We start from the raw sequence: 18110 nt of genomic DNA, 5'->3' as shown, positions 1-18110 counted from the left end.
TTATCACGTTTAGAAAATATATAAGTGTTTGGAAAAAGACTGAGAAAGATATATGTAAATGTTAGCAATGGGTATCCTTAGAAGGTAAAATTATGAGTAAAATAATCTTTCTTTGTGTTTGTCTCCTTTACATTTTCTATAATAAACATTTTTTAAAGGTTATTTTGTTTTGAGAGAGAGAGAGAGAGAAAAAGGGAGAGAAAGGATCCCACGCAGGCTCCTCACTGAGTGCAGAGCCTGACATGGGGCTCCATGTCAAGAACTGTGAGGTCATGACCTGAGCCGAAAGGCTGAGTCAGACGCTTAATCTACTAAGCCACCCAGGCACCACTACAATAAACAATTTTTATAGGGAGAATGAGATAAGTCATTAAACAAATAATAAAAACATCACCCTATTCTAAATCACACTTTTTCACAAATTGTAAGTTGCCTACGTGGAAAATAAGATATTTTTGATACATTAAAAAAGTTGACATACTGACAATAACATGGGCTATAAAGTTTCATAGACTGAATCCTCAGCTGTGTGAACTTGGATGTATTATTGACACACTCAACCCCTAGATTCTTCCCTGTGAAAGGGGGATGAATATCTGTGTATCCAATGGGGATGTGTGATGCTCATTCACACATTGCTCATTGAACAGAGCTATAGAAATACAAGATCTTACTGTAACCATCAAACCCTACTGATGCTGTTAGGTTTTCTGTCCCAAGGAACAGTACAGATCACATCTCCAGGAAAATATTTCCCTTTTTTTAAATCAATGAGGTAGTTGGGAGTTTGAGAGTCTTCCTAGTTAGTATTAAAAACTCATCACATGAAAGATAAAGCTTCTGGCTCCAGATTAATTCTTTGCTATAAATTTCTTCCCTCTTTTATTACCAAGATATGAAGGGCTGTGAGTCGTTAAAAGACAACATGAATTTCTGAAACTTTTGCCTTTGTTTAAGATGGTTTTCTTAAAGTAAAGTGATGTTTTACAGTGAGTTTTGAAAGAGACCCAGTTTAATATTTTTTACAGGGACAGTGTTAGAAGTAGAGGGAATTGGAAAAATAGTAAGCAATAAAAGAAAATAATAAATAATAATTATTAATAATAAAAGAAAGAAAATCTCCCATATATTTCTAGAGTTTAATCACCATAGGGAAAGAACCTAGTTCTTCAGTCCAACTATTTTCTTTTTTCATTTTCTTACTCTTAGCTATTATTAACAAAGATCAGATGGAGACGCCCCAGAATTTGAAAGTGATTTGCACGATGGTTTTCAAGTTTCAAAGAGAAAAAAGCTGGCAGCTCACAAAAGTAAAACTTCTAAGGAAACTTAAACACTATTGCAATATATTTTTTTATTATAAGTGAGAATATAGAGATGGAAATACTGTTCTTACTGGAATCTCTTTTATTTTTATGAAAACAGCCACAAAGTGCTTGAAATATGGCCTATGCCCAGCTTTCAATGATTGTTGTTCTTGTTGTTTTTCTTTTCTGTGCCTTTCCTGTCAAGTGATTCCCCCAATGATAATCAAATTTATAATCCTTTTAATCTCTAATCTTGAATACAGCTTGCTCCTGAGACCAAGGCAGTCATTCATTGGATTATGGATATTCCTTTCGTGCTCTCTGCCAATCTCCACGGAGGAGACCTCGTGGCCAATTACCCATATGATGAGACGCGGAGTGGTAAGTGTTTTTCTTGTTTCTTTAATGGTTCAAGGTTCACACTTACCTTATGAGGATTTATAGAGTGATTTCTATAATATCCTTTGAAGGAAATGGTCCTTAAGTGATTTTGCCTATAGAAACACATACATTTAATAGGAACATCCCTTATTTCATGTGGCACGGGTATGTATATTTGGCAGCAAAGGACTGTAAGTTTTTCATAAGCTTAGTTGAAGAGGAATGTGATCTTGACAGAATGCAGGAGAAAGAGAGAAAACAGACATTATGAACTTGGGTCATTCTTGAACCCTGGAAGAATGGAGAGATAATGGGAGGTATATAGGTGTGTGGACAAGATGGCTTAAAAGTGGAAGCAGTCTTTTCAGAAGTTGATGAGGGCCCATGTGGATCTCTACGTGTTTTAACATACACTCACACTTTCACATTTGGAATGATGGTGTCGGGCGCGGGGGTGGGGAGTGGTACTTTGACTTTCTCTAACTAGTTTTAGTTAAATTTCAGGCACAGCAAGCTTTAGCCAGAGAGTTATTTTCAACTTATTATTATTTTTTTTTGCTCCAAGAAATTTCCTGCTTTGGATGGATTCTGAGGGTCTTTGGAGAATTGCTTTTTGTAAGCACAGGATAATAATTTTATTTTTTTATTTTTTATTTATTTTTAAAATTTTTTAACGTTTATTTATTTTTGAGACAGAGAGAGACAGAGCATGAACGGGAGAGGGTCAGAGAGAGAGGGAGACACAGAATCTGAAACAGGCTCCAGGCTCTGAGCAGTCAGCACAGAGCCCGACGCGGGGCTCGAACTCATGGACCGCGAGATCATGACCTGAGCCGAAGTCGGACGCTTAACCGACTGAGCCACCCAGGCGCCCCACGGATAATAATTTTAGATATTGGAAACTCTGAGCTTTGAGGAAAAGTCTCTGCTGAAACATCATTAAAATTTAGAGATTTCTTAGTTTGTCAATAGCTGGGAAATTTAAAAGCCTAGCATGTTTTATAACATATGAAGAAGAATATAGTGTATCAAAATATATATTATTTATTTACATATTACACATAGGAGATTTTTTAAAACATTTAAACTCAAATACTAAAAATATGTGTGAGAGTGGCTCACGGTGGCTGTGAGGTTGGTACAGGTACATTTTTAAAATTAAAAATTTTAGCAATGGAAATCTTACTGTTTTCTCAGGTCTAGTTCACCACAAGTTTATCACCTTTTCTCCTGAAGCTTTCAATTCATAAATAGAATGTGCATTCTACCCAATTTCTACATTGTTGCATGGAACGGAATGTTATAGAATTTAAAAGCTAAGTGTAGCTTTTGAGCACTTAAGCCTTCACTCCTTTCCCATAGTAGCTAAAGAAATATATCAGTAAGAAACAACACTGAATCACTCTTCAGAAAACAAGGAGTGCTCCTTGGTCTGTGTTAATTTCTTTAATCTGTGGGTTTATTTACTAGGTAGTGCTCATGAATATAGCTCCTGCCCAGATGATGCCATTTTCCAAAGCTTGGCTCGAGCGTATTCTGCTTTTAACCCACCCATGTCTGACCCCAATCGGCCACCATGTCGCAAGAATGACGATGACAGCAGCTTCATAGATGGAACAACCAATGGTGCTGCTTGGTATAGTGTACCTGGTGGTGAGTTTCCGTTTCGCTTTTTGATCATGTGATAGTGAATTCTTTATAATTACCATTTCACTTTAGAGATTTTTCAGTCCTCCTCAAACATTAAGAAATAGGCTAACCCTATAGTTCATTAAAATTAGCTTTCTGCATGAATGGTTGTTGTGTACAGGTTTGTTTTTGTTGATTTTTAAAGATCAAGATGCTAATTGAAGACATAGAAGAAATGAACTAAAGACACATGTTGGGAAAATATAAACTGAATATTATTAACTATCCTACTTTTGAAATTCTGGCCCTAGGGAATAAGATAGCTTCCTTATTACATGTTAGTTAAGCTTTTACTATAGGCAAATGTATTTTTTTGGAGGGCAGGCTTTGGCTTTTAGCATATCTTGGTCTAGATACCTTTTTTTTTTTCTTTTAGATGATGGGATAATGGGGACTGTTTGATGTGTAATATTAGTTTTATCTTCACTGCTATAATAAGCACTATTATGTCATGAAACTCTTCACCTTTTATGGGGTCTGAAAAGGGAAAAGCCCACATGCAGCTCGGATGCTGGAGAAAGCATCTTCTAGGCAACCAGGGGAGCACTCCTGAGTCCCTTTGCCCTACATGGACTTTAGAGCTGTGGTCTTCCTTCCTTCCTTCCTTCCTTCCTTCCTTCCTTCCTTCCTTCCTTCCTTCCTTTTTAAAGTTTATTTATTTTCAGAGAGAGAGAGAGAGAGAGGGAGAGAGAGAGAACAAGGAGGGGAGGGGCAGAGAGAGAGGGATCCCAAGCAGGCTCTGTGCTGTGAGCACAGAGCCCAATGCAGGTTTTGAACTCATGAACCATGAGATCATGACCTAATCCAAAACCAAGAGTCTGTCACTTAACCAAGCCCCTACAGAGCTCTTATTTTCATGGCTACCCAGACCACCACAGTTGTGTAAGAGTCACTCTACTGAAGATGAAGAATGAAATGTAAAGCTACTGATGTGGTCTTTTCCCCCTCTTTGCCCAAGAAGGCTTGTCTATGACCCACCTGAAAATGCAGGAGAATTAGGGCAGTAGCAGCACTAGCTAATTATAGGGTTTTGTTTGTTTATTTCTTTTATTGAATTATGCCCTGAGGAAAATATTATTCCTGATTTTGTTTCTGATATATGTCTATTCTGTTTCAACTTATATTTTGCATCATGCCAGATCAGATTCAGCACTTTTCTCCTCTATACCTTGAGGAATAAAGTCAGATTTAGGATTTAGACTATGTTGAATACATCATATGGGAAGAAATTTTATAAGTCAGTTTTTATAAAAGCTTTAATGATACTTTTGGTCTTCCCTTTATGGACAAACAGTGTATTGTCTACAGAATACCAAGAAATCCCTATCTGTAAAATAATGACTATGATATTAATAATAATAGCATTAATCTTAGAGATTATAAACCACAGTAATCAGTCAAAGAAAGCCTTGACTTTAGTCAAGCTCTCTAGTGAATGAAATCAGTGCCCCTTATGTCCATGTTTTCTAGAAGCAGAGCCTGAGATAGGGATTTGGATGCTTGTAATTTATTGAGGAAGTGCTTTTTAGGAAAAACCCTGTATGGAAGTGAGGGAAGCAGAGTAAGGAAGGGGATAGAGCTGAACAAGGAAGTGATCCCAGGGACAGCATAGCCTTGGCTTGGGCTTTTGGGAGAAAGTATAAATCACAGGCAAGGTTGTCCTGCCTTGACGATTGCTGTGGAGGGTTTTGGAATGGGATATAGGAGATAGAACCCCGAAGCCAAGTGGGGTTTCCAATTCTCCTGGAAAACAGGGGCAGCTCTGAGCTCTTAATAGCCAACACTTAAACAGCAGTTTGGGGATGGACACTCTGGCTCAGGAAAAGCAGGGTCACTTTGGTGGCTCAGTCGGTTAAGGTCGTGATCTCGCGGTTTTTAAGTTTGAACCCCACATGGGGCTCACTGCTGTCAGCACAGAGCCTGCTTTGATTCTCTGTCCCCCTATCTGTGCCTCCCCTGCTCACGCTCTCTCTCTCAAAAATAAATAAAAAACAACAAAATAAATAAACAAAAAGCAATCTGGTGGCACCAACAGCATTCACTATTAACTTGAATCAGGTTCAGAGTAAAATTGTTCTGGTTACAGAATCTTCTCTCTTGGTGCAGTTTGAATTGTTTATATTGTGCCTCAAATGTAGGAGATATTCAGTGATTGTTAAATTAATATGTACTATATATATTTTTTTAATTTTTAATGTTTACTTTTCCTTGAGAGAGAGACAGAGTGTGAGTGGGGTAGGGTAGAGAGAGAGGGAGACACAGAATCTGAAGTAAGCTTCAGGCTCCGAGCTGTCTGCACAGAGCCTGATGTGATGCAGGGCTCGAACCCACAAACTGTGAGATCATGACCTGAGTCAAAGTTGGACACTGAACTGACTGAGCCACCCAGGTGCCCCAATATGTAGTATATTATTAAGACTCTCAATCCCTCAGGATGATACTGGGATATTGGTTAGACTTAAAGAATAGTATGTTAGATCATCTTACATGACTGTTTAAGCTCTTCCCTGATAGAAAAGTAGGTGTAGAGGGACACATGTTTCTTCTGCAGGCCAGTAAGGGTTGAGTATTTGTCTTTTTTTAAAAAAAAAATTATTATTTAAGAAATTAATTTTTCCCCAGCTTCATTAACATGTAATTGTATATAACATCATGTAAGTTTAAGGTGTATGATGTGATTTATTTCATGTATGCATTGTATAAATCATTACCTAATAAGGTTAGTTAACACATCCATCACTTGACATAATTACCATTTTTCTTTTTTTTCTTTTTTTTGTGATCAGAACATTTAATATCTACTCTCTCAACAGCTTTCAAGTATATAACATAGTATCATTAACTGTAGTCACCTTGCTGTATATTACATGCCCAGGACTTCTCATAATTGACAGTGAGTACCCTTTGACCAACATCTCCTTATTTCCCTGTCCCCCTCTAGGCAACCACTGCTCTACTCTGTTTCTATGAGTTTGGCTTTTTAAAATTTCACTTATAAGTGAGATCAGTTAGTATTTGGCTTTCTCTGTCTGACTTCTTTCACTTAGCATAATGCCTTCAGGGTCCATCCATGTTGTTGCAAATGGGAGGATTTTCTTATTTTTATGGCCAAATAATATTCCGTTGTTTATATATCCCACATTTTCTTTATCCATTCATCTGTTCATGGACACGTAAGTTGTTTCCATGTCTTGGCTACTGTGAATAATGCCTCAGTGAACATGGGAGTGCAGATATCTTCCCTGGATAATGATTTCTTTTTCTTTGGATGTATATTCAGAATTGAGATTGCTAGATCATACGGTAGTTCTATTTTTAATTTTTTGGGGAAGCCTCTGAACCTACCATTTTCCATAGTGAATGTAGCAATTTACATTCTCGCCAACAGTGCACAAGGGTTCTCTTTTCTTTGCATTTTTGCCAGCAATTATCTCTTATCTTTTTGATAATCACCATTCTAACAATGAGTGACATCTCATTGTGGTTTTGATTTGCATTTCCCTGATGATGAGTGATGTTGAGCATCTTTTCATGTCTGTTGGCCATCTCTAGGTCTTCTTTGGAAAAAATGTTTAGTCAGGTTGTCTGTCCATTTTTAATTGGATTATTTGTTTTTTGTTTTTTGAGTTGTATGAGTTCCTTATATACTTTTTATATTAACCCCTTATCAGATAGTTTGCAAATATTTGTTCCCATTCTGTGTATTGATTGCCTTTTCATTTTTTGGCTGTTTCCTTTTCTGTGCAGAAGTTTTCAGTTTGATGTAGTCCTGCTTGTTTATTTTTGCCTTTTTTGCTTGTGTTTTGCTGTTATAGCCAAAAAAACTATTGCCAAGACCAATTTCAAAGAGCTTTTTCCCTATGCTTTCTTCTAGGAGCTTTATGATTTCAGTTCTTACATTTACTTTTTCAATCCATTTTGAGTTAGTTTTTGTGTATGGTGTAAGATAAAATTCCAATGTCTTTCATTTGCATGTGGACAGCCAGTTTTCCCAACACCTTTGATTAAAGAGGCTATCTTTTCCCCATTGAGTATTCTTGGTTTCCTTGTCAAAAATTAGTTGATTTTATGTGCAGGATTTATTTCTGGGCTCTTGATTCTGTACCTTTGATTTGTGTGTCTGTTTTTATGCCAGTATCACACCATTTTGATTACTATAGCTGTGTAGTATAGATCGAAATAGGAAAATATAATGTCTCCAGGTTTATTCTTATTTCTCAAAATTGCTTCTGTTATTTGGTGTCTTTTATGGTTCCATAAATTTTAGGATTTTTTTTTCTGTCTGTAAAAAAATGCCATTGGAATTTTGATAGGGATTGCATTGAATATGTAGATGTTTTTGAGTACTATGGATGTTTTAATCATATTAATTCTGATCTATGAACACAAGATATCTTTCCATTTATTTGTGTCTTCTTCAGTTTCTTTCATCAATGTCTTACAGTGTTTAGTTTATAGATCTTTCACCTCCTTGGTTAAATGTATTCCTGAGTATTTTATTGTTTTTGATACTATTGTAACTGAGATTGTTTACTTTCTTTGTTTTTTAGATAGCTCATTGTTGGTGTATAGAAGTGTAATTAATTTTTATAGGTTTATTTTGTAGCTTGCAACTTTAATGAATTTGGTTATTAGTTCCAACAGTTTTTTGGTGGGATTTTTAGGACTTTCTATGCATAAGACCATATCATATGCAAACAATAACTGTTCTACTTCATTTCTTTTTTTTTTTTCCAATTTGGATGTCTTTTTTCTTTTTCTTGCCTGATTACTTTGGCTAGGATTTCTAATACTATGTTGCAAGGAGTGTTGAGAGTGGGCACCTTTTTCTTGTTCCTGATCTTAGAGGAAGCTTTCAGCCTTTCACCACTGAGTATGATGTTAGCTGTGGGCTTGTCAGATTGCCCATTATTATATTGAGGTACATTCCTTTTATATCAAATTTGCTGAGAGTTTTTATCATGAAAAGATGTTGAATTTTGTCAAAATCTTTTTATGCAGTTTTTGAGATGATTATGATTTTTATCTTTTCTATCAGTGTGGTGCCACATTTGTTGATTTGCCTATGTTGAACCAACTTTGCATCCCAAGTATGAATTCTCTGTGATCATTCTTTATGATCCTTTTAATGAACTGTGGAAATCAGTTTGCTAGTGTTTTATTGAGAATTTTTGCAACTGTATTCATCAGGGATATTGACCTATAGTTTTCTTTTCTTGTAATGTCCTTACCTGGCTTTGGTATCAGGGTAATGCTGACCTGCAAAATGAGCTTGGGAGTGTTTCCTCCTCTTCAGTTTTTTTGGGAAGAATTTTAGAAGGATTGGTGTTAATTCTTCTTTAAATGTTTGGTAGAATTCACCAGTAAACCATCTTGTCCTGGGCTTTTCTTTGTTGGGAAATTTTTGATTACTGGTTCAATCTCCTTACTAGTAATAGGTCTATTTCAGATTTTCTGTTTCTTCATAATTCGGTCTTGGTAGGCTATATTCCTCTAGGAATTTATCTGTTTTTTCAGGTTATCCAATTGTTGGCCTCATTCACAGTAGTGTCTCTCTCTCTCTCTGTCTCTTGAAAGGTAAAGTTTTGTTGGTGCCTGTCTCTAAAAGGGTTAGGATCATTTTAATAAAGAAGTAAATAAATAAAATAGTTCCACTATCTCTGTTCTGTAACAGCAAGTTATTATAGCAAAAAAGAGAGTGTAGGTTTTAGATTCATCACGGAGACTGATGCCCAGTTACACCACTTTCTAGTTGTATTCACCCCAACTGTGACACGTGAAACATACGATATAAGGATGACTTTTAGCATCTATATAAACAACACTGCCCTGAAAATTTTTAGCCAGTGCAATAGAATAGACAAGAAAAAACAAAGATGGAGGAAAAACATGGAAACGTGAAACATCATGTTGCATTGAAACAGTCATTGTGCAGAAGACAGAATTGGCTACTTTCTTGATTAGAAGTCCCAATAGATTTTACTGGCTAAATATGGTAAATACATACAATAGAATATCATTCAGTCTTCAAAAGGAAGAAGATCCTGGCATTACGACAACATGGTTGAACCTGAAGGACATTATGCCAAAGGAAATAAGTCAATCTCACAAAAACAAATACTGCATGATCGACTTATATGAGGTGTCTAAAATAGTCAAGCTCATAGAAACCCAGAATATAGTAGGCTGAGAGTAGAGGGGAATGGGGAATTCAATGGGTATCAAGTTTCAGCTATGCCAGATAAGTAAGTTCTAGAGGTCTGCTGTATGACAAACTGCCTATAGAGAATGATACAGCATTAGGCACATGACAACTTGTTAAGAGGGTAGATCATATGTTAAATATTCTTAGCACAAAAGAAAAAAGAAGCATGTATTTCTGTCATTTCAGTTGTAATATCTTCTCTTCAATTTCTGATTTTTTTTTGAGTCATCGCTGTCTTAATTCTTAAGTCTAGTTAAATGTTTGTCAGTTTTGTTTATCTTTAAAGAAAACCCAGCTGTTAGGCTTGTTGATCTTTCCTTTTGTTTTACTTGTCTCTATTTCATTTGTTTCTGCTCTGATCTTTGTTATTTCCTTCCTTCTGCTAACTTTGGGCTTAGTTTGTTCTTCTTTTTCTAGTTTCTTGATGTATCAAGTTAGACTGTTATTTGAGATCTTTCTTTTTTCTTAATGCAGGCATTTATTGCGATAAACTTTCCCCTTAGAACTGCTTTTGCTGCATCCCATAAATTTTGGTATGCTGTGTTTCTATTTTTGTTTTATGATATTTTGGTTTCCCTTTTTATTGCTTTTTTGACCCATTAGTTTTTCAGAAATGTGTAGTTTTAATTTTCTACATAATTGTGACTCTATACTGGACAATATTCCATGTGGGCTTGAGAAGAATGTGTAATTCTGCTGTTGGATGGAATGTTCCATATATGTGTGTTAGGTACATTTGGTCTAACATATGGTTCAAGGGCAGCTGTTTCCTTATTGATTTCTGACTAGATGATCTATCCATTATTAAAAGTGGGATGTTGAAATCTCCCACTATTATTGTATTGTTGTCTATTTTTCCCTTCAGGTCTTAAGTATTTGCTTAATATATTTATTTATTTATTAAAAAAATTTTTTTAGTGTTTATTTTTGGGAGAGAGAGAGAGAGAGAGTGTGAACAAGAGAGGATCAGAGAGAGAGAGAGACAGAGAGAGAGACAGAATCCGAAGTAGGTTCCAGGCTCTAGCTGTCAGCACAGAGCCCAATGCGGAGCTTGAACCCACAAACCGTGAGATGATGACCTGAGCTGAAGTTGGATGCTTAACTGACTGAGCCACCCAGGTGCCCCTTGCTTAATATATTTAGATGCTTTAGTGTTGAGTGTATATATAATTTTCAAGAGTTATGTCCTTTGATGAATTTACCCTTTCATCATTTTTTAATGACCTTCTTTGTCTTTTGTTATAGTTTTTTGGCTCAAAGTGTATTTTGTCTGATAAAAGTATAGCTACCCCTGATTTTTTTAGGTTTCCACTTGCATGGAATATCTTTTTCCATTCCTTCATTCTGAGCTTTCATTGTCCTTACAGATGATGTGGGGCTCTGGTAGGCACCATATAGTTGAGTCTTGTTTTATTTTGTTTTGTTTTCTTTTTTAATCCACTCTGATGCTCTGTGTCTTTATGGAGAATTCAAACTATTAACATTTAAAGTAATTATTGATAGATAAGAACATAATATGATCTTATTGGTTCCTGGCTGTTTTGTAGTTCCCTAGTTCTTTTCTTCTCCTCTTTCTGCCCTTCTTTGTGAATTGATGATTTTCCTTAGTGATATACTTTGATTCTTCTACCTTTAGCTTTTGTGAATTTACCAGGTTTTTGCTTTGTGGTTAGCATGAGGCTTACATCTTATAGACATAATAGTCCATTTTAAGGTGATAACAACTTAATTTTGATCACTTAGAAAAACTCTTTGTATTCCTTTTCCCACCAAACATTTTATGTTTTTGATGTCACAGTTCACATTTTTTCCTGTTGTGTATCCATTAACAAATTACTGTTGCTATAGTGGTTTTTAATACTTTTGTCCTTTAATCTTCACACTAGAGTTAAGTGATTAACACACTACTATATTATAGTGTTAGAGTATTTTGAATTTGACTATATATTTATCTTTACCAGTATGTTGCATATTTTTATGTTTCCATGTTACAAATTAGTACTCCTTCATTTCAGCTTGAAGAACTCCTTTCAGCATTTCTTGTAAGACATTTCTAATGGTGATGAACTCCCTCAGCTTTTGTTTGGGAAAGTCTTTATCTCTTCTTCATTTCTGAAGGATAGCTTTGCTGAGTAAAGTATTCTTGGTTGGTAGTTTTTTCTTTTAGCACTTTGAACATATCATTCCACTCTCTCCTGGCCTATAAGGTTTTTGCTGAGAAATCTGTTGATAGCCTTACTTGGGGGTGGGGAGGGATTCTTTTGTAAGTTACAGACTGTCCCGCCCCCCCCCCCCCCAGCTGCTTTTAAGATTATCTCTTTGTCTTTGATTTTTTGGCTGTTTTATTATAATATGTCTTGGAGAAGATCTTTTTGAACTGAAATTTTGGGGGAACCTATAAGCTTCCTGAACTTGGATGTCCAAATTTCTCCCTGGATTTGGGAAGTTCTAAACCATTATTTCTTGATATTACCTTTCTGCCTTTTCTGTCTCTCTTCTCCTTCTGGGACTCTAGTGGTGTGTAGATTCATGGTATTCTGTAATCTTGTAGGCTTTCTTCACTCTTTTTCATTCTTTTTTCTTTGTTTTCCTATGACTGGATAATTTCAAATGACCTGTTTCTGCCCACTGATTCTTCTGTTTGATCCAGTCTTTTGTTAATGCTCTCTATTGCATTATACCCACTCCTCCCCTGCCATTTAATTCTTTATACTTTTTAGCTCTCAGACTTCTGTTTGGTTCTTATGATTTCTGTCTTCTGTTAAAATTCTCATTTTGTCCACGTATTATTTTCCTGATTTCATTGAATTGTGTTTCTATTATTGAATTGTGTTTTCTTATAGCTCACTGAGCTTCCTTAAAACAACTATTTTGAATTTTTTATTGGGAAAATCACAAATCTCCATTTCTTTGCAGTTGGCTACCAGAAAATTATTGTGTTCCTTTGATAGTATCATGTTTCATTGATTTTTTTTATGTTCCTTGAAGTCTTGTGTTGCTGCCTTCACATTTGAAGTAGTTACCTCCTTTTTGTCTTTACTGACTGACTTTGGTAGAGTAATAACTTGTTAGCCCTGCTAGAGATTCTGAGGCTTTCCCAGACCTTTTCTGTGACATACCTGCTCCAAACTTCTTAGGGGGAGAATACTTAAAATTGCATGCCTTCTTTTGATCCTACAAGGTCCAGATCAATTGCTGATACACTCTTGTTTGTTTTCCCCAGGGCAGTGCTAAACGCTCAAATTTGTGTCCTTTCTCTCAGGCCTGCAGATCTGGGCCAGCTTCATGCATGCTGTATGACTCATGAGGCATCTTCAAATGCTTGCTGTTGCTATTGTCAGTGGCATACACAGACAGCTGGCTGCAGGGTGAGAGGTGTGTGGATGGTGTATGCAGAATGTTAGGAGTGCCTGTGGGCCATTGGGGGGGGCAGCGATATTCAGTAAAGGTGACCCCAGTAGCTAATGGGCAGGCTTCCTGATGGGATCTGTGACATGTTAGTAAGATCCACATCCCTTTGAAGCACTCTGAAAGTCTTGGCTACTGTTTGCTCAGCCAAGCCATGTAGCATACTTTAGTTTTCTGGATGGGATGAGAAAGAAGCTGTGACCAGCACAGCTCATTCACAGGATCCCACTTTTCCTTGTGGGAGGAATCGTGGACCAAAAAGTTCTCTCTTGGCACTGAGCTATGCCACCGTGGGGAAGGGGTGATGCAAGTAAAGCAAAACCATTACTGTCACTTTCTTCAATGCATCCAATCTTGGACTTTTTCCACCAATGGTGTACTGGAACTTCTACACTGGACTCTCAGCCTTCCACAAAGGCACTCTGTTCCGTGGGTGATTGCCTAAATCGGTGTTCTTTTTCGAGGAAGATGGTAAGAAAACCCCTATTTTGTCATTTGGATGTCATTGTTGCCAGTTTTCTTCTTTGAAGTCAATGCCAACGATGCAGAACACGGTTGATGCCTGCTTTGGCACCCTACAACAGCAATGCACTAAGTAAATGCTTAAGAACCTGAGAGATTTTGTGCTCTAAGGCAGTAACAGTCTCCCAATTATGTTGTTCTGTCCCTTACAGGAGGTGATTTTCCTTGTGGTTTCCCACAGGCTACTCAAAATGTACTGGTTGGTGTATCTTTTACTTGGCTCTCCATTCAGCAGAGCGGCTTGTGTAGAGTTTTAGTCTCCACATGTGTATTTTGACTTTCCATTTGGTGCTTTGGCAGGAATGCAAGACTTCAATTACCTCAGCAGCAACTGTTTCGAGATCACCGTGGAGCTTAGCTGTGAAAAGTTTCCACCTGAAGAGACTCTGAAGAGCTACTGGGAGGATAACAAAGACTCCCTTATTAGCTACCTCGAGCAGGTAAACACCATCTCCAGCATAAAATGGGAGATCTAAGAGCATTTAAATCTGGCATACAATGCTTTCCTCAGAGGAGTCCGGTCCAGAGGAGTCCATCTGACTCATAATGAGGACTCTACATTTGGAAAACATGTCAGTAGTGGTCCAAACAGGCTTTCATTTGTCAGAGATTTTGTGGTTCATGAATATTCCCTGAGAACTGACTAAACTGAGATTTGTGGGAAGTGAGGTGATACCCTGTTTTCATTCATATTGCTCTAAGCCAGGCAGTCCTAGCACCCTCCTCCATCCTGGTCATCTTGGGCCAGTCAGGCATCCCTGGCAGGACTAGGACAAGAGTGAGGTAAGTGAGGTACTGAGAGCCCAAAATTTAAGGAGGCACTTTTTCTTGGAGGCATGCGGGTATACGATTAGCACCTGAGTGTGAGTGCTTCCTTAAATTCTGTGCCTCACATGCTCCACTTGTCTCAGCCTTGACTTAGTGAGATCTCAGGTAATCATAATAATTACCTTTACGGGGTGTTTACTGTTTCCCATGCGTTGTTCTGAATGCCTTACATGTAATCATTAATGCATTTAATTTTCACAACAAACCTGTGAGGGAAGTGGTATCATCATCATCATCGTCATCTTCATCATCTTCATCATCTTCATCATCCCTGAATTAAAAGTGAGGAATCAGAGACCAGACAAGTTAAACAGCCTGCTTGAAGTCAATCAGGCAGAATTTTATTTTATTTTATTTTTTATTTTATTTTATTTATGTTTTATTTATTTTTGAGACAGAGAGAGACAGAGCATGAGCAGGGGAGGGGCAGAGAGAGAGGGAGACACAGAATCCGAAGCAGGCTCCAAGCTCTGAGCTGTCAGCACAGAACCCGACGCGGGGCTCGAACTCACAAACCGCGAGATGATGACCTGAGCTGAAGTCGGACGCTTAACTGACTGAACCACCCAGGGGCCCCAATCAGGCAGAATTTTAAACCAGGCTGTCTAGTTCCAGAATCACCATGCCATATTGCCTCTGGTGACAGAAACTTAGATCTTCACTAGACAGGCACTTATATAAACATTCCTGTGGAGTCTGTACAGAATTTGGGGGGGGGGGGAGAATCTCATCATCTACCAGAGTTAGATACTTTACCTACTGAGACTCCATACAGGCCACTCGCTGCCAACCCCACATCTCTATACCATGTAGACATTGGCACCAGCGGCCATGGGGGCGAAACAGACCTAAAGACTCTGTTCCTTGCCTGCAGTGCCGTGACAGTCTTCAAATTGCATTCTGTATATGGCTGTTTACACCCAAAGCCAGATAGGGTGATATCAGTTTCACATGCCAGCAGATAGTCCAGATTAATTTAAACACTAATTTGATACAAACAAATGCTATGAAATAAACGTGAATCTATTTGCATATATGTTGACATACAAACATGCATATGAGACTGATGCATTTAAAAAGCTGTAAAATCAGCTCAGGTATTCTTTTACATGTGTCAGATATCCATATAGTACCTTACCAAAAGAGATTCTCGTGGAATAGATCCACTGTTACTCACAATGATTAAAAATTACTTATTACACAGGATTTTTTCAATCAGTGGAATCCCGCTTCATGTTAATATAGAAAGGCATTTTCAGCAACAAAGGCTAAGGATAATTAGCCATGTCGACCCTAGAATGACCTTGATAGGAACCCCTCTAATAGTGTCTCCTTCAAGGAGAGCTGTAAATGTATTTTCTGAGTAGAGGAAGTAAGACTGGGCTATTTGGTATGTGTTCTCCATTTAGATATCAAATAATGTCTCTTTAATACAGTGCTTTTCATTTTATTTACATATTTTTTCAAAAATTTATTCAGCTACTCTAGTGTCCTAGGCACACTGTGAGGCACTGGGGATAGTGACTGACTTCATATTAGTGGAGTTCAGAAACATCAATACCTAATCACAAGAGAGGATGATAAATGCTAAAATAAAAGTCCATTATAAAATCGGTGGCGGTACACTGGGTCCCTAATCCAGTCCTGGCGGTTCAGCAAAGGCTTCTTGGGACTACTGTAAGATTTACTATAGTTGAAACACCAATAAGATGATTACTCTGATCATCAATTAAAAAACAGATTCAGCTGCTGCTTAAGTCTTGGTTCTTAAGAAAAAACTCAATATAAAACAAAACCCACAAAGGTATCCCATCAGGAAAGAGGAGAATATTTGTTATATTTATGGTGGCAGGTAGGCATGTATTAATTCATCTAAGAGCTGTATCAATTTATATAGAAATAAACTGAAAAGAAGAGGGTTGTACATACCTGTTTTATGCCACTTGGAATAAGAATGTGATCTGTCCACAGATCAAGTGGTCCACACTATAGGACATCAGTATTACGGTGCAAGTTGTGTAGAAGCAAGAAGAGTGATATTTACAATGAGCTCATCCAACTTGCTTCATAGAACACTCTAATTTAGGGACTCAAAGGCTGATGACATATGAGTGAAGACTGCCAGAAGTTCTGTGTTGAAATTATTTCATTGACAATGAGACACAGTATGGTGGGAATTAGTAATTGAACACCTGGACCTAAAGTCTAACCATGGATTAGTTTACGACTCATGGAAAATAGGTGATTAGGAGGTCTAATTCTATAATTGGTTGAGAGGAAATCTCTTGCAGAGTTTTAAAGGGATGTTTGTAGGAATTGGAATTGTAAAGTTAATTAGTACAGTTTGCTGTGGTGGAATGCCTCTCTCTCAATAGCTTTGGAACAGTCTGATTCTCAAAATTCCTCACAAAATTCACAAAGAATGGTTCATGGGTGCCTGCACCAGAATCACCTAGATTCTTGTTAAAAATGAGTTTCCTGTTCCATCACTGAATCCCACTCCCTGCATGGTAGGACCCCCAAGTCTCCATTTCAGCAAGCTCTCTGGGTAACACTTAAGTATAGGAGGGCTTAAGGGTTACTGCTATGCACAGTTTTAGTAACCATGGAGAATCTTCTGGATGTTCTTTGTTTTTCCAGCTTTGGTTGATTGATGTCCTGGAATCTGAGGAGAGAACATTACAGGAGGGACAAGTGTAGCAAATAGTTTCTTCAGGCATGAGTGAAATTTGAATTTCTCTGTGATTTCCTTTGCAAAAGCCATAAAGTGACAGCTGCATTCATGTAGACTTGTGAGAGCCCATAACATTTCCATTGAGATTTATTACTACAGTGGAAGTTTTCCAACAGAGAAGTTTGCTCCAAAAACTGGCTTATCAGAGACAGATACTTATTTCACTATTTGTTAAGCTACAGACTGTAAGTCTTGGATTGCAGAGGCTGAAAAAAGTAATGAATATTAACTTGATGTATTTGTGCCTAATGCAGGTGAACTATATGTTTTTGGAGTGATTGTTTGACTTATTTTCCAATGATAAGGAAATTTAAAAATTTATTTCTCTAAGGTTTATAATATTGATAATACTGGGATTTTGGTGCCTCAAGATGAATAAAGTACATGTAGGTAAATAATTGCTTGTTTGCAAGCTTTCTAAATTTCTTTGATGAGCCCTCATCTTAAGAAATTTAAAGATTGTATTTTCTTCCCTGATTTTCTTCTCTATGTATATCTCTCTTCCTTTTCTGTAAAAATTTTCAGATCCCCAAATTGCCTTTAGAGGAAAGAAGTACATGTGATTTTCGTAGAGTTTCAGAGGTTTTGCTTTAAAAAAAATAGCAAATGCAAAAGGATTTGCTGATAATCAGGGGCATCCCCTTGCTAAAACATTGTACCACTGTCAGATTTATTCTCTGATGACAAAAGCGTACTTGACACTTATTGTGCCTTCTGTAGGAAAGATTCCAGTATCATCGGTAGCAAAAGAATATTCACTTTCTAGGGTTAAATTGAGTGAGGAGGAACCTGAGCCAACCTGAGCCTTTGAGAGTTCGGGAATCTTCTGTTAAGTAATTAAGCTTAATGAATTACCATTTGGTTTTCCAGAAGCACTTTCCAAGAGACCTGAAGTGACTCTCTGTCACTTCAAACACATATTGATTTAGCTGAACCATTGTTTCAAAATGAGGGAAAAGAAATCTGCTTTTATAGTTTGTAGTGCTTTAGTTGTTGACTGCAACTTAATCTGGGGGGCATTATTCTCGACAGCATC

The 18110-nt window shown here is 37.3% G+C and overlaps 1 protein-coding gene across 1 annotated transcript in view; it reads left to right on the top strand.

The window, feature by feature from the left end:
• CPE (carboxypeptidase E) overlaps nt 1-18110 on the top strand; it is a 113970-nt gene that overhangs the window by 89355 nt on the left and 6505 nt on the right. Inside the window, exons 4-6 of the mRNA XM_027068542.2 lie at nt 1571-1688; nt 3159-3341; nt 13813-13952. Coding sequence (XP_026924343.1) covers nt 1571-1688; nt 3159-3341; nt 13813-13952 — 441 coding nt within the window. The remainder of the gene's footprint in view (nt 1-1570; nt 1689-3158; nt 3342-13812; nt 13953-18110) is intronic.

The sequence above is a fragment of the Acinonyx jubatus genome, chromosome B1 (assembly GCF_027475565.1).
Source record: "Acinonyx jubatus isolate Ajub_Pintada_27869175 chromosome B1, VMU_Ajub_asm_v1.0, whole genome shotgun sequence".
NCBI classification, from domain to species: Eukaryota; Metazoa; Chordata; class Mammalia; order Carnivora; family Felidae; genus Acinonyx; species Acinonyx jubatus.
This window is presented reverse-complemented; position numbering and strand designations above follow the sequence as displayed.